The 13,978-nt window shown below is 50.2% G+C and overlaps 1 protein-coding gene across 6 annotated transcripts in view; it reads right to left on the bottom strand.

Moving 5' to 3' along the window:
• The window catches only part of ZNF423 (zinc finger protein 423), a 380,636-nt gene that overhangs the window by 136,706 nt on the left and 229,952 nt on the right, over nucleotides 1-13,978 (bottom strand). For all 6 annotated transcript variants that reach the window (XM_016194903.2, XM_060185589.1, XM_060185593.1 and 3 more), the window contains one exon: nucleotides 7,696-7,780. In XM_016194903.2, coding sequence (XP_016050389.2) covers nucleotides 7,696-7,780 — 85 coding nt within the window. The remainder of the gene's footprint in view (nucleotides 1-7,695; nucleotides 7,781-13,978) is intronic.

Raw genomic sequence — 13,978 nt, 5'->3', positions numbered from 1 at the left:
CCCACAAACACCCTGCAAGCTGGGACTCACAGCACCATGCTCCCACAAGATACCTTCACCATCACCACCACTACCACCATCATCATCACCACCATTAATCCCACTAATGTTTCTGACTCCCTCTCCTGCTTCCCAAGCCCATACATGTGGCCAAGGGCAGACTGGCCAGCAGCACTCAGATAGGCTGTGGACACCTCCCACAAAGTCAGACCACCAAGCAACTCAGCACATCAAGTGTGTGAGACTTTGGGTATTGGCCAGGCTTTGGAACCCCAGTGGCTAAGTTGAAATCCCCTCTTTGCAACTTACTGACACTGAATAAGCCACCTCAGTTCCATATGTGCAAAAGTGGGGACAGTGGTGGTGCTCCCTCGGGGTTTCTGGGGCCTTAGTAGATTCAGACCAAGCTCCTAGCTCTGAGCCAGCCTGGTTAATGGGACTGACAATAAGCACCTGCATTTCTCTGCTGCACAGTGTCCTCTGCCTGTTACCCGAAGCCTGAAGGTCTGAGACCTTGGAATCACCCCCTAGAGTGTCTCTTTCCCATGGCCTCTCGATTGCCAGATCTTGCTGGTTTCCTTTCTGTAGTGCCTCCAACCCGACCCTCTTAAGCAACTTGCAGTTTCTCATGACTACTCTGTCTTCTGTGACCCACCTACCACCTGAGTCAGAATTGATTCCTTGGCAACACTGAGTTGTCTATAGTGAACCCACTTGTTTTATAAGCTGCTCCTTCTCCTTCTCCTTCTCCTTCTCCTTCTCCTTCTCCTTCTCCTTCTCCTTCTCCTTCCCCTTCTCCCCTTACTTATTTTGCCACCAGGGTTACCACCGGGACTTACTGCCTGCACTATGAATCTATAAATCAACTGCTCCTGTGGCCATTTTTTCAATTTTTTTTTATAGAACAGGGAGAAATTGAGAAGAGAGGAGAAGACAGAGAGGGGGAGAGAAGGACAGACACCTGCAGACTTGCTTCACCACCTGTGAAGTGACTCCCCGGCAGGTGGGGAGCCAGGGGCTCGAAACAGGATGTTGTACGGGTCTTTATGTTTCGTACTATGTGGGTTTAACCTGGTGTGCCACGCCCCCCCAAAGCCTCTTCTTTATGAGTTGACTCAGGATCTTTTCTCTGCCTGGAAGGACCCTCCTACTGAAGGCCCATCGTTTAAGATTCTGGTTAGGTGCCACCTCTTCTGGGAAGCTTTCCTAGAATATACAGATTGGGCAACCTGCCTGCCTTTTAAAATCTCTACATCTTAGACATGTAACCTTATAGTAAACTTATCCTTTTATTTATCTTTTAAAAGTGTCCTTTTAAAATTTTTTTAATTATTATCTTTATTTATTGGATAGAGACAGCCAGAAATCAAGAGGAAGAGGGAGAGAGACACCTGCAGCACTGTTTCACCAGTTTCAAAGCTTTCTCTCTGCAGATGGGGACTGGGGACTCGAACCCAGGTCCTTGCACATTATAACATGTGTGCTCACCCAGCCCTCTTGAACTTATCCATTTAGAATACTCTGTCCAATTTAGCCTTCCAGGGGTTTCAACCATGCTTAATGAAACAATTTCATACTTGAGGAAACCTTACTTATAGAGGCCTTTCCTCACTCATAGAGAAAAGAAAGAGAAAGGGAAAACAAAGAAAAGAGAAAAAAATAATTGGGAGTTGGGCAGTAGCACAGCGGGTTAAGCACATGTGGCACAAAGACTGGTATAAGGACCACGTTCAAGCCCCCAGATCCCAACCTGCAGGTGAGTCGCTTCACAGGCAGTGAAGCAGGTCTGCAGGTGTCTATCTTTCTCTCCCCCTCTCTGTCTTCCCCTCCTCTCTCCATTTCTCTCTGTCCTATCCAATAATGATGACAACAACAAGAATAACTACAACAATAAAACAACAGGGCAAAAAAAGGGAATAAATAAATAAACATTTTTAAGAAAAGAAAAATAATCTGGAAGGTCCCTGGCACTACTAAAAGCAAGAGCTGAGCAGTGCTCTGGTGACAAATAAATAAACAAATAGATATGAAAATGTGAAAATTCCCACTCTTAAAAATCCAGATTCTCCATAGACCAAAATGTTTAATAAACAGTTTTACTTAAGTCAAACAATGAGATTCAAAGGTAAGGAAACTGAAACATTTGTAGGAACTTTTAACCAGAAGGAAGTGATGTAATAGAGAGAGAGAGAGTAGAGAGGAGCTGGGTTGTAGGCTCTCTGAACAGGCTTGTCATTCTAACAGAACAGCTCCAGAACTTGAAACAGGCTCTCTGGAGGGAGAAGAAGATGTTTGTATCACAGACTGAGGTGAGACAGATGTTTAGGGCCTGTTGTTATCAGAATCAAAAGCTCCACCAAGAAGCCCAGCACAGGCCCAAGAGCAGCGTGTGTTCCATCAGCGAAGAAACAGGAGCCCCTTTTGCTTTTGCTTTTGCTTTTCACAAACCATTTTCTTTGGTTATATTTAAGAGGCTTTCTAATTTCTGATGTGAGAGGGCAATGTTGGCTTCCACACTGTCACCCGCCTTCCCCTTCCAAATGCTGCTGGCCAGACCTTCAGCAAGGGGTTCCAGGGTGCAAGTGGACTCAGAAAGAGGGGCCTCAGCTGTGGGCAGTGGCTTTCTACCTGCCTCCAGGAATGTGCACCTTTGAAGCAGAAAAGCCCTCTCTCCTTTCCCCCTCTTACACACACACACACACACACACACACACACACACACACGCAGACACACACAGCCTGAACAGCCCCTTCCCTTCACATGCACAGGGGCCCAGAATGCCACAGGGAGAGGGGACTGGGGACAAGACAAGGACAAGAGCTGCAGGCCAACACAGGATGGGAGGGGGGATTGTAAAGGTCTGAGTGGGAAGTAGAAGAGGCTCATCTTCCAAACACACTCCCTCACATCTTCCCCCCATAGTAAACCCTAGTCATTAAGAGGCACCCAGGGAGAGGGGCTGACGTGACCAAGGAAACGGTGTCTCTGGCGTGACTAACGGCCCACCGGGTTGGCCAGGCTCTGGCCTGGCTGTCCGCCAGAAGAGAAGCCACAGCCACTTTCCAAGGACGCAAAGGACAAACGTTCCTACCGAGGCTCCCTGAGGACTGCCCCTTCCCGGCCCTGCTCCTGCCTGAGGCTGCCCCCAGGGACCCCTGAGTAAGGACATCCAGGGGCCCTGAGGCTGAGTCACTCTCTGGGGACCAACCTGGGTCATGGCAAGTTCGGATTTCAAGGACAAATTCTCAGACCCCTCATACAGCCAAGCGCCCAAAGGGAACTGAGTGGAGAGGTCTGCAGGCACTTGAGTGGGGGATTTCTCAGGGTCTGAGGCCCCAGGGCTCTCTCAGGACTGTGCCTGTCTTGGACATACACATAGGGTGATGTGCCTCCCTTCCCCAGCCATGGCAGGAGGGCCCTGCCACTGGGCCAGCCCCTCTTCTCCACAAGCCTTCCTTCAGCCCTCACTCAGAAAATGGAGTCTAGATTGGGGGTGGTAGGTGAGGCGGTAGATATGGGGTCTCCAGGAGGGTGATTTTTCCAAGAGACCATCCCTCCAAGGTCCAGGATAGAACTGGGAAGGGGTGGCTGGGTAGAGGCTCTAGAACTAAGCTGTGGGGCCACTCCATGTTTTTGATGTGCCCGGTGGGAGGAGTGTCCAAGCCCAGTTAGTCCTAAAGCCAAGAGGAGGCCCAGAAAAGGGGGCCTTGTTCTTTGTGGGGATCAGTGGGGATTTCCAAGAAGACCCTGCTGCTGGAAAGGTTTCAAAAGCCCCTTGCCTGCCCAACCAGCTCCTAATCACTCCCTGGACAGCAGCAGGCAGAGAGGGGGATTCTGGGAAAATGTTCCCCAGGAGAGCTGTCTGGAAGGATCTGGGAGCTGCAGAGCCATACACAGGTCCCCAGATAGAGCAAGGCCAGCAGTCTGGCAACCCCTCTGCCCCTGGGGGGAGGGGGAAGAGGCACTGCCTCAGACCCCACAATGCCCTGGGTTTATGGGAAAGTTTCTTCCTGCCAAGTTCCCTTGGTGACACTAAGGGGGCTTTTAACACCCTCAGCTCAGGGAGGTCACTCTGGGCTCAGGTCATTTAGCAGGGGAAGCTGTCCACAGGGACACAGGGCCCTGACAGTTTCTACTGGGAATGCAGAGCCAGCCCAGCCACTGCCTTCTTCCATTCACACCTAATACCCCTGTAGCAAGGCCAACTAGACACAAGTACTCTAGTAGACCTAGTACTAGACTTTAGTCGCCACGATTATTGCTGGGTTTACTCCATGACTTCACCACTCCCAACAGGCATTTCTTTTTCTTCTTCTTGTTTCTTTTTAGATAGAAGGTGAGAGATAGTGGGACAGAGGGACCGAGAGGAGAGATACCTGCTGCAGCTCTACTCTACTGCTCCCCCTGCAGGTCCCTCCTTGCTTCCACCCCAGCCTCATCCCTGAATTTCTCCAGGAGTTTCCTTTCTGGTCTCCTTTCTCTATCCATTCTGTTCCCCCTTAGCACTGCGGCAGCCTTCCCAAAACACTTCACTGTGTCCAGACCCCACTTGGCTCTAGAATCTTCAATGGCTCCCTAATGTGTGAGGCCACAAATAAGCAAAGAAGCTTCTCAAATGCAGGAGGAGTTTTTTGTTTGTTTGTTTGTTTGTTTGTTTTTCTGTGCCAGATGGATCACCCTGGCAGAGGGACTCACAATGACCTGGAAGAAAAGTTGTTGGTGAACAAGGCCAACGAAGGGCTAAGTGTGAGTCGTTGTCGTCGTCCCTGGAAGATGTGCTGACATTACACTGAGAGGGTTGGGCACATATAGGAGGAATGCAGAGTGGCAGGGCTCAGAGTTAGGAGCAGCGGAGATGAGTCTGGAGAAGTGGGGGAGAGTTCCCTGACCACTGAAGTAGAAGCAGTTCCCGTTGGAATATGCCAAAGGCAATGAGCGTGAGAGGCAGCCTGGGGCAGGGCCCTGGAGGACTTTGAAGGTCAGGTTAAAGTTCTTGGACTTAAGACTATAAGTCAGAGTCCAATTTTAGGGGCTCTTTAGCTAATGTACAGATTTTTATTTTATTTTATTTTATAGAGAAAAGAGTATTGACTGTGCAGTAGGCACCCAGATCTTCTGGACAGGCCATGAAGAACTGAGCACACAGCACCTGGGATATAGGGAGGCTCAGTTGGTGGCAGCAGCTGGCATCCTTACACAATGTGACCTCCCTCCTTGTCCAGCGAGTGCATGGTGATATCATCTATAGGGTGCCAAAAAGTATTCGGGAATGGGAGTAGACCTGTGAATAGGGTGTTCTTTGACAGACGGGCTTGATGGGTGTGTGGGAAGGGCAGCCATAATGAGAGGAGGCACCACCCTGCACCTGAGGGGTGGCTCATGCCAGGATCCCTCGTCCTGCTCACAGCTGCATGCTGAGACTTCCTGCACCTGCAGAACCATCTTGCCTGCACTGGAAGCCCAGACTCAAGGTCTCCAGTACCCACGTGTTCCCAGAACCAGGCCAGCTCCCAGCACTGCGGGAATGGACTGGGATGGGGGGGAGGGGCCTGTCCAGCCCCTAGAAAAGACTCTGCCCACAGAAGCCAGGCCACCTTTCACACAAAGGAAAAAGCCTTCCTTTCAGATTCCCCAGGATCCCAGCTAAGAGCTATCCTCGCCTTTCACCTGAGGACACAGCTTCTAGGCTCCACACAAAAGGGGAGGTTAGAGGGGGGGCAGGGGTGGAGGGTGGGGAACACCTTTGAAATCACCGCAGTCCAATTAGCCAGCCTCTCACCCTTCATGCTTACAAACAGGCGCTTGCAGGAACACCTGCTACAAAAGCAAACATTTTTAGATATCTTCATCTTCACCTTCTTGACACTCCCATGAAAGCGCTCTCAGCAGCCAGTGACTGACAGGGTAGTTTTCTTCTGCTGCTGCAGCAGGGGGCTTTCAAACAGAAGAAATTAAAAAGCCACCAATCTCCCTGTCAGGCCTGACTCCCCGGTCCTCCCTGGCCCTCAAGGGCTCCGCTTGCCCCCTCCAATGGGAGAACTCCCCTCCCCTCACCCCCCCTCTGCTCACCACACATACATGCTCACTCTCTCATTTACTCACTCAGAATCGCAGCCTTCAAGGGACCTGCTCAAAGTCACAAGGACACCGGGCACCCAAACCACTGAGCGAGGTGGTACTGCAGTTGGGGGGTGGGGTGGTTAATATGGGAAAGTATACTGGAGCACAAAGTCACAATCATGCATATGTAAAATTCAGTCAGAACACAGATGAGAGGACAATTCCCAGACTCTGCTGGTAATGGCAGGTCCTCACATAACCCCTTCGGACATCGATCTGTCAGTACCTGCTGAAGGAAGTCCTACTGGCACATGCCATCATCCACTATTTCCAGCCCTGGAGACAATCCCCTGAAAGTTGTGTGCATGTCCGCCAAGAGGGAAGTACAAGAACATTCACAGCGGTGCACAATTCGAAACCAGGCCGAAATAGCAACTACCCAGATGCCCATCAAGAGGAGACTAAGTGAACGGTGATGTGGACACAAGATCAAATGCTATACACCAGGGGGGTGGGCTGCTGCTACAAGCAAAGGCAGGAATGAGCAAAAGATGCCAGACTCAAATGAGCAAAGAGTGCATGGTCTCATTTCTAGAAAGCACAAAAACGGTTAGAGTAACCTATCTCATGTGTTTTTGAGACAGTAAGACTCTTTGGTTAGTCTGAAGGGATTAAGGGGTGGCTACCATTCTGGAGAATTGGTTATACAGAGATATTTAGCCCCTGAGCATTCATGGAGGTAGGCACTGACGTGACTTTGTTTTAGGACACATACAACCCTTGTGAAGCAGCATTGTATTGGTATGGCTATTGTTGAGACTACAGTGGTGGGAGAAGAGTGTTAGAGAGGAAGAAGACTGGGGGGGGGAGGAATTTAACTTAACGATCAAGAAGCTCAACACAAGGGGAGGCCTCACTAGTCAGAGTGCTGGAGTTGTGTGAAGGCTTTCACCAAATACCCCCTATGCCCAGTCAACAAATCCCTGGCCCTGCCCTGTGTCCACTAGAAATGACTATAGCCTGGAAGTGTGAGGGCATCCTCTGAAAGAAACCAGGGGGGAACAAAGGACACAGAAGATATGATCATTCCACAGTCCTCTGGACCAAGTCAAAGCATTAAAGGACTCTGAAAATTCCCCTTCCAGAAAGGCAGGATTTCCCCAAGTCCAAAGCCACTTGAGGAGACACGAGGAAAAGCATTGCCATGGCTCTTTCTGTGAACTTTCCATTTTGACAATGTGCTTGAGGAATTTACCACATTGGGCAGGGAGATGCAAGCAGCTCAGTCTACGCAATGTCATGACACAGGAAATTGAAGCATAATTGCTCCTGAGTGCTTGGCAACTGGAAAGCACTTCATTTCAGAAAATGGAGGGAAATGTATGCTGGGGAATGGACGTGACTGTCAAAAGTGTGATTCAAATGAGAGTAGAGCTTGAGACAAGGAGGCTCAGATAGAGAGGGGTTCGGGCTCTGACATTCTCACACCTCTTTGAAACATCTCAGAAATCGCAACAAAGGCTCCATCCTTTGCCCTGAAAGGCAGGGAAGTGATGAGTAGAAGCACACATTTCCAAGCCTGATGGTAGTAATGGGGGTCAGGGGTCAGGGGCAGGGGGGATGCATCTACTTACCGATCATGTGGTTGGCAACATGAATTTGGATCTCTCGCTCATTCTCGAAGGTCATCTGGCACTTGATGCATTGGTACGTCTTCTTCTGTTTGGAAACCAAAAAGAGAGGGATCAGACAGCTGGAAGGGTAAGGAGAGCAGATGGCAGAAGTTCCTGCAGGTCCTGACTCAAGGCTGCACAGGATGGCTCTGTCCCTTCCCAGCTCATTTTCTTTCCAACTGTCTTGTTGGGACCCAGGTCTTCAGCCTAGAGGAGGAGGAACAGCCTGCATTCCATAGAAGCTGCTCCTCTGTTAGACCAGGGAAAGTGTCCGATCCCAAGTGAGGGCACACAGCACAGCCACAGGGAACCCCATAGGAGGGCTGCCCTGCCAGAGCATAGTCCATCTGTCCTTGCTCCACCTTTATAACCATCCTTCATCTACCTTCCCATCCATTAACCCTCCAGCTACCCATCAAGTCACACACACACACACACACACACACACACACACACACACATTCATCTACCTGTCCAAGTGATCTACACACATACCCAACCATCCATTTATCTTTAAACAAATCACTCATTCATTCATCTATCCATCCATCTACAACATCCACTTACAAGCATCTGCCCACCTGGCCACCTATTCTCCACCTAGCTATTCATCTTTCTATATGTACAAACACAGCCACACCCATCACTACCAGGACACTGGAGCATGAACTGACTCATTGAGGAACACACCACACACACACACACACACACACACACACACACACACACACACACACACACACACGCTAATGCATGTACATTCACACAGGCAGGTGCATCTGCAGCAGTGCTCACAGGCACTCAGGTACCAGAAGCCCTGCACAGACAGCTCTCCATCCAGGTCTGCACAGCCCTCACTGCCTGTCTGTCTTCCTGCCCCCCTGTGGGAAGGGGAAAGAGCATTGTGCCACTTCTTAGTAGTAGAGCTCAGGCTGGGCTCTCAGATCCCCCAGGCTGTTGGATCAGAGACACAGGAGAAGCAAGTGAGGCCTCTCACTCTCCCTCCTGCACACACTAACACCGCCTCCTAATCTGTTCCCCAGGGTCTGTTCCCTCCTCTGCATCTTCAACCTCCAATACGAGATATAATTGCAGGAAAAGAGAACTTGGCATTGAAGGCAGGCCCTCCACTATCAGTCCCTTGCCTGAGGTCTACTCAGGAGGACCCAAACTGAGTCCTGGGGCCTGGGTCAGTGACCATGTCCCCCACATGGCCCTCAACATCAGCCAAGAGGGTCTAGGGCAGAAAGAGGACACACTTGAGAAAAGTAGGAACAGGAGAAGGTAGGAGAGGGGAGAAGATAGCCACGGGTACTCAATTTCCTTTATAGCCACTGCAGCTTATTTAATGAGCACCTACTATGTGCTGGCTAGCAGAATAACTGTTACTTCTGAATGCTCACCACTGAAATGTATTAAACAGTGATGTTTGAGAGCTGGGGAGACAGCAGAATGGCTATGCAAAAAGTCTTTCATGCCTGAAGCTCTGAAGTCCCAGATCAATCCCAAACACTACCATAAGTCAGACCTGAGTAGTGCTTTGGTCTGTCTAGCTATCTCTTTTCTCTGTGTATCTTTCTCATTAAAAATAAATAAATACAAGGGGCAGGATGGTGGCACATCTGGTTGATGTGTGTAACACATCTGGTTACACACGTTACAATATGTAAGGGCCTGGGTTCAAAGCCCCGATCCCACCTATGAGGTTGGGAGGATTAGGGGAATCACTAGTGGTGAAACAGGGATGCAAGTCTCACTCTCTCTCTCTCTCTCTCTCTCCCACTTTATTTCCCCACTCTCCACTCAATTTCTCTCTGTCCTACCAAATAAATAAATAAAATTTAAAATTAATTAATTATTTAAAAGAGACAACAGGATTTCAAAAGTCTTGACCACCTGGTCCAGGGCAGGCTAGACAACAGGCCTGTATGGTGCCCTGCTTCACCACAAGCAGGACCAGGGTTCTAGCCCAGCCCCCACCACACTGGGGAGGCTTAGGTACTGTGATGTCTATCCCTCTTCTCCTCTGTCTGTTGCTATTTGCTAAAGTGGTGAAGCCCCGGTAACAAGCAGAAAAGAAAAATTCAACTACTTGGTCTAAACCCAAGCTAGAGAACAGGACCCAGCAGACCCAGCAAGCTCCCTCTCTGGCACCCACAGTCTAAACTGTTTTTCTGGGCTCTGAGGCCCAGACCACCCCAGCCAGGCAGCAGGCAGAAAGCTGGCATGGTCTGCACAGCCCTCACAGTCTGTCTGTCTGTCTGTCTGTCCCCTTTTGCAGGAAGGGAAGGGAGTGCCCAGCAGGTCCTCCTAGAAGAGGTGATGGGGGGGGAACCAAGGTCTGCCCACTCTGGCCTGGACTTGGGGCCATGCTGTCATTTCCCATATGGGGGTGGGGGTGGGGGAGAGGCGGGAGCCTCCATGCTTCACGCTCTAGCCAACAGCAGCCTCAGCCCCACAGGAACCCAGTCCTCCGAGAGCTGGTTGCTATGGAAACACTCCCGAGGGTCCCAGCCTGCCAGCCCCCAAGCCCTTGCAAGGCCCCTAGAGTCTGCTCTTACATGCGTGAGTCTGTGAGTCTCGGGGGAGGGCGGGCTGGGCTGACAGACAGCTGGGCCCCTGCCCCCAGGCATGCCCAGGCAGGGGGTGAGGCCCCAGAGGCCTAGAGCAGGGGCTGAGAAGGAGCCAGGCTTTGTCTGCCTCCTTCCTGCCACAGCCCATCTGCCTGGACCTCTGGATGGGATCTGTTTCTTACCTCTCCTGTGTTTGGGGTATGGCAATGAAGCCTAGTGGGTGCCCACAAAAAGTCCTCCCCAACTCCAGCTCCACTTATGCACAGCTGTACACACTTAGGTGGAACTCTCCACCTTGCTGGGCCAGGGCCCCCTAACAGCCAAAGCAGAGGTCATAGCTGGGTGCCTGGGATGTTGCCATGGAGGCAAGAGGAGCCTGGTCCCAAGAGAGCACCACCTGCCTACACAGTAGGGCCTTTACAGAGATGTGGGACCTGGAACAGAGACTGGGAAGGAAGAAGTTCCAACAGCTGGCGGGGGTGGGTGTGTGTGGTAGAGGGGTAGTACAGAAAGCAGCCTCGAGGGTATCAGAACCCCAGTGTGTAGTGGGCAGGGAGGAGGTTGGAGTGAGCCTGAGAGGAAGGCATGTAGGATCCTGACACAGTCTATCCCCTGAACTCTGGATGAGCCCCCTACCCCGCCCCCCCACAGACACAACAGCAGCCTCTGTCCTCCTGAAACCAGCTGAGCAGGTCCTACACAGTGCTGGTGGTTTTACATGGTCAGTCTGTGGCATCACACCTGGGCTCAGACTCCCTTCTCAGCCTCTTGAAAGCTGGGTTCTAACTGTCCCTGCTTTGGTTTCCTATCTGTGAAATGTGTGGGACAGAAAGTGCTTGGCACACCCTTGTCCTTGATAAGTACAGGCTGTGGTGATTAGAGACTCAGTTATGTTTACTGTAAGACCAGCATGTGCTTCTCATCTAATCTTTGAGGCCAGCTTCATGAGCACAGAAAGGGTCCCCTCTACTTAGCAAGTGACAAGAAGCAGGCGGTGAACAGACAGAGGGAATGCTAATTTGAAACAATGTGGGCTGGAAGCCAGGTAGCAGGTTACCAGGTAGAGTGTGCATGTTATCATGAGCCCAGACCCATGTTCAAACCCTTTGCTCCCCACTTGTGGTGGTAGGGCAGGGAGAAGCTTCATAAGCAATGAAACAATGCTGCAGATGTCTCTTCCCTCTCTCTCACCCTCTTATGAAAGAAAGGAAGAAAGAAAGAAAGAAAGAAAGAAAGAAAGAAAGAAAGAAAGAAAGAAAGAAAGGAAGGAAGGAAGGAAGGAAGGAAGGCAGGCAGGCAGAAAGAAAGAAAGAAACAAAGAAAGGAAGGGAAAAATATAAAATGAAAAAAGGAAAGGGATGACCTCCAGAAATGGTGGCACCATATAGGCATGAGACCTCAGCAATAATCCAGGTGAGGAAAATAAAAATGTGGGCTAGCAGTCCAGACGGTAGAGCAGTGGATAAACTGTTGGACTCTATACTAGGAGGTCTCAAGTTTGATCCCTGACATCACATGTGCAGGAGTGCTTCTCTGGTTCTCTCTTTCTCTTACTGGATGTGAGATCCAGGACAGAGACTACGAAGAAGGAATCTCCAAGGGTATCTTAATGTGTTCCAGAAAGATACTGCCAGGTAGAGTGCAGGACTTGCAAACATGATGGCCCTGGCTCAGTCTCTGACTCTACGTGTGTCAGAGCTAAGTGATGTCCTAGCCCCCCACCCTCTCTCTTTCCCTCAAAAATAAAAACTAAGTAAGCCTTGGCTCAAGCCTGGGCTCCAATGCACTGAAGGAATCTTTGGTACTGTGGTATCTCTATCTCTCTCTCTCTCTCTCTCTCTCTCTCTCTCTCTCTCTTCCCCTGTGTGAAAAAGTTAACAGGGAGCAGTGAAGCATTAGCAATGAGAAAAAGAAGAAAATGAGTACATCTTTTTTTAAAAAGTAAAACAGTAACTCCTAGATGGGGACAACTTTGGCAATAGGCACTATTACTATTCTATTACTACTGTTACTTTTACTAGTCTATTACTACTGCTATTACTGCTACTATCACTACGATATCTGTTACTTATTACCGTTTCTATTCTTCAACTTTACAAAGATATCAAGTCACAGATGGGGACTGCAAAAGAGAAGTTCCAGCCCAAGCCATTTGGCTCCAGCACCCAGCATCCCAAGTCCACCCACACTGGTCACCTGGCACAAGGAAGCTGGGAGAACAGAGGTGGATATCACTGACCATCACGACAGGACCCATCCTCAGGATTTTTGAAGTGCATCCTCCTTGCCCCTTGTCTGGAGGCCTGGCTCAGTGGAAGGCTTTGTGAGAGGGTGAGGAGTGGATTGCACCCACAGAAGCTCTCTGCTCTGGACAAGGCTTGGGTCTAGTGGACATCCAGCATTAGTCCTGCGTATCCAGATGGGTCCTCCTGGCAGCCTGGGCCTCGCAGGGGAACAGACTTGCCCTCCATTGAGGCTGCCCTCCTTCTCTTTATTACTCACTCCTCTCCCTCAAGACCCCAGAGCCTGGTACTATCAATAACACACACACACACACACACACACACACACACACCATGCCCCAGATAACACCTCTGCCTGCAGCAGGTCCCTGTCACAAACCCTGCCTCTCTGCCCCAAACCCTGCCTCCTCACCAGTGGCGCCAGCAGCAACCTCGCGGGAAAAAGCCTCCTGAGTCTTCAAGGCACCTCCTCAGTCTGCACGGAGAGCACAATCTGGAGGGCAATGTATGAGGTGCCCTATTCATCACCCCAGGGCCACATGAGTTCTAGCCCACCATCAGGCAGCCTGTGGTCACTGGGCCCTTGTAACCCTTTTGATAAGCTAAACATCCCCTCCTCACCACAGCCGACTGCTTATAGATCTGAGGCCCCCAAGGCTTGCTATCTGCCCCACCCAAAATAAAATATTAGGAGAGCCAGGTGGTAGCACACCTGGTGGAGCGCACACATTAAAATGTACAAGGAGCCCACTTCAAGCCCCTAGTCCCCACCTGCAGAGGGAAGCTTCACAAGTGGTGAAGCAGGGCTGCAGGTCTCTCTCTCTCTCTCCCCCTCCCTCTCCCTCTCCCTCTCCATCTCTCTCTCCCTTTCCGTCTCCCTCTCCCTCTCCTCTCTCTCTCCTCTCTAGTGATCTTTATTTATATGTTAGAGACAACCAGAAATTAAGGGGCATGGAAAGATAGAGAGGGAGAGAGACAGAGAGACATCTGCAGCCCTACTTCACCAATCATGAAGCTTTCCCCCTCTGTAGGTGGGGACCAAGGGCCTGAACCTGGGTCCTTGCACACTGTAATGTGTGCACTCAACCAAGCGCACCACTGCCTGGCCCCCTCAAGTGCCTCTTCCTCTCTGTCTTCCCCTTCCCTCTTGATTTCTCTCTGTCTCTATCAAATAAATAAAGTATAAAGAATAAGTAAATAAAGTAAAACACTAGTGTCTGTTTCTGATTCTCCTTGTTTGCCAGGCACCCAAGCATAATAGGAACTCAGGACAGATTTGATGAATGAATAAATGAATCAATCAATCTAGTAATCCATTTATTTGTATTGACAACAGTAAGCAGAACCATTTCTGGAGATTTCTACGTACCAGCAACTGCATGGACTCTATGAAGCTTCTGATGACAGTAATATCAGCTGGCGATCACT

Source organism: Erinaceus europaeus, chromosome 2, assembly GCF_950295315.1.
Source record: "Erinaceus europaeus chromosome 2, mEriEur2.1, whole genome shotgun sequence".
Classification (NCBI taxonomy): Eukaryota; Metazoa; Chordata; class Mammalia; order Eulipotyphla; family Erinaceidae; genus Erinaceus; species Erinaceus europaeus.
Note: the sequence above shows the minus strand (reverse complement) of the source record. Positions and strands in the feature narration are given on the sequence as shown.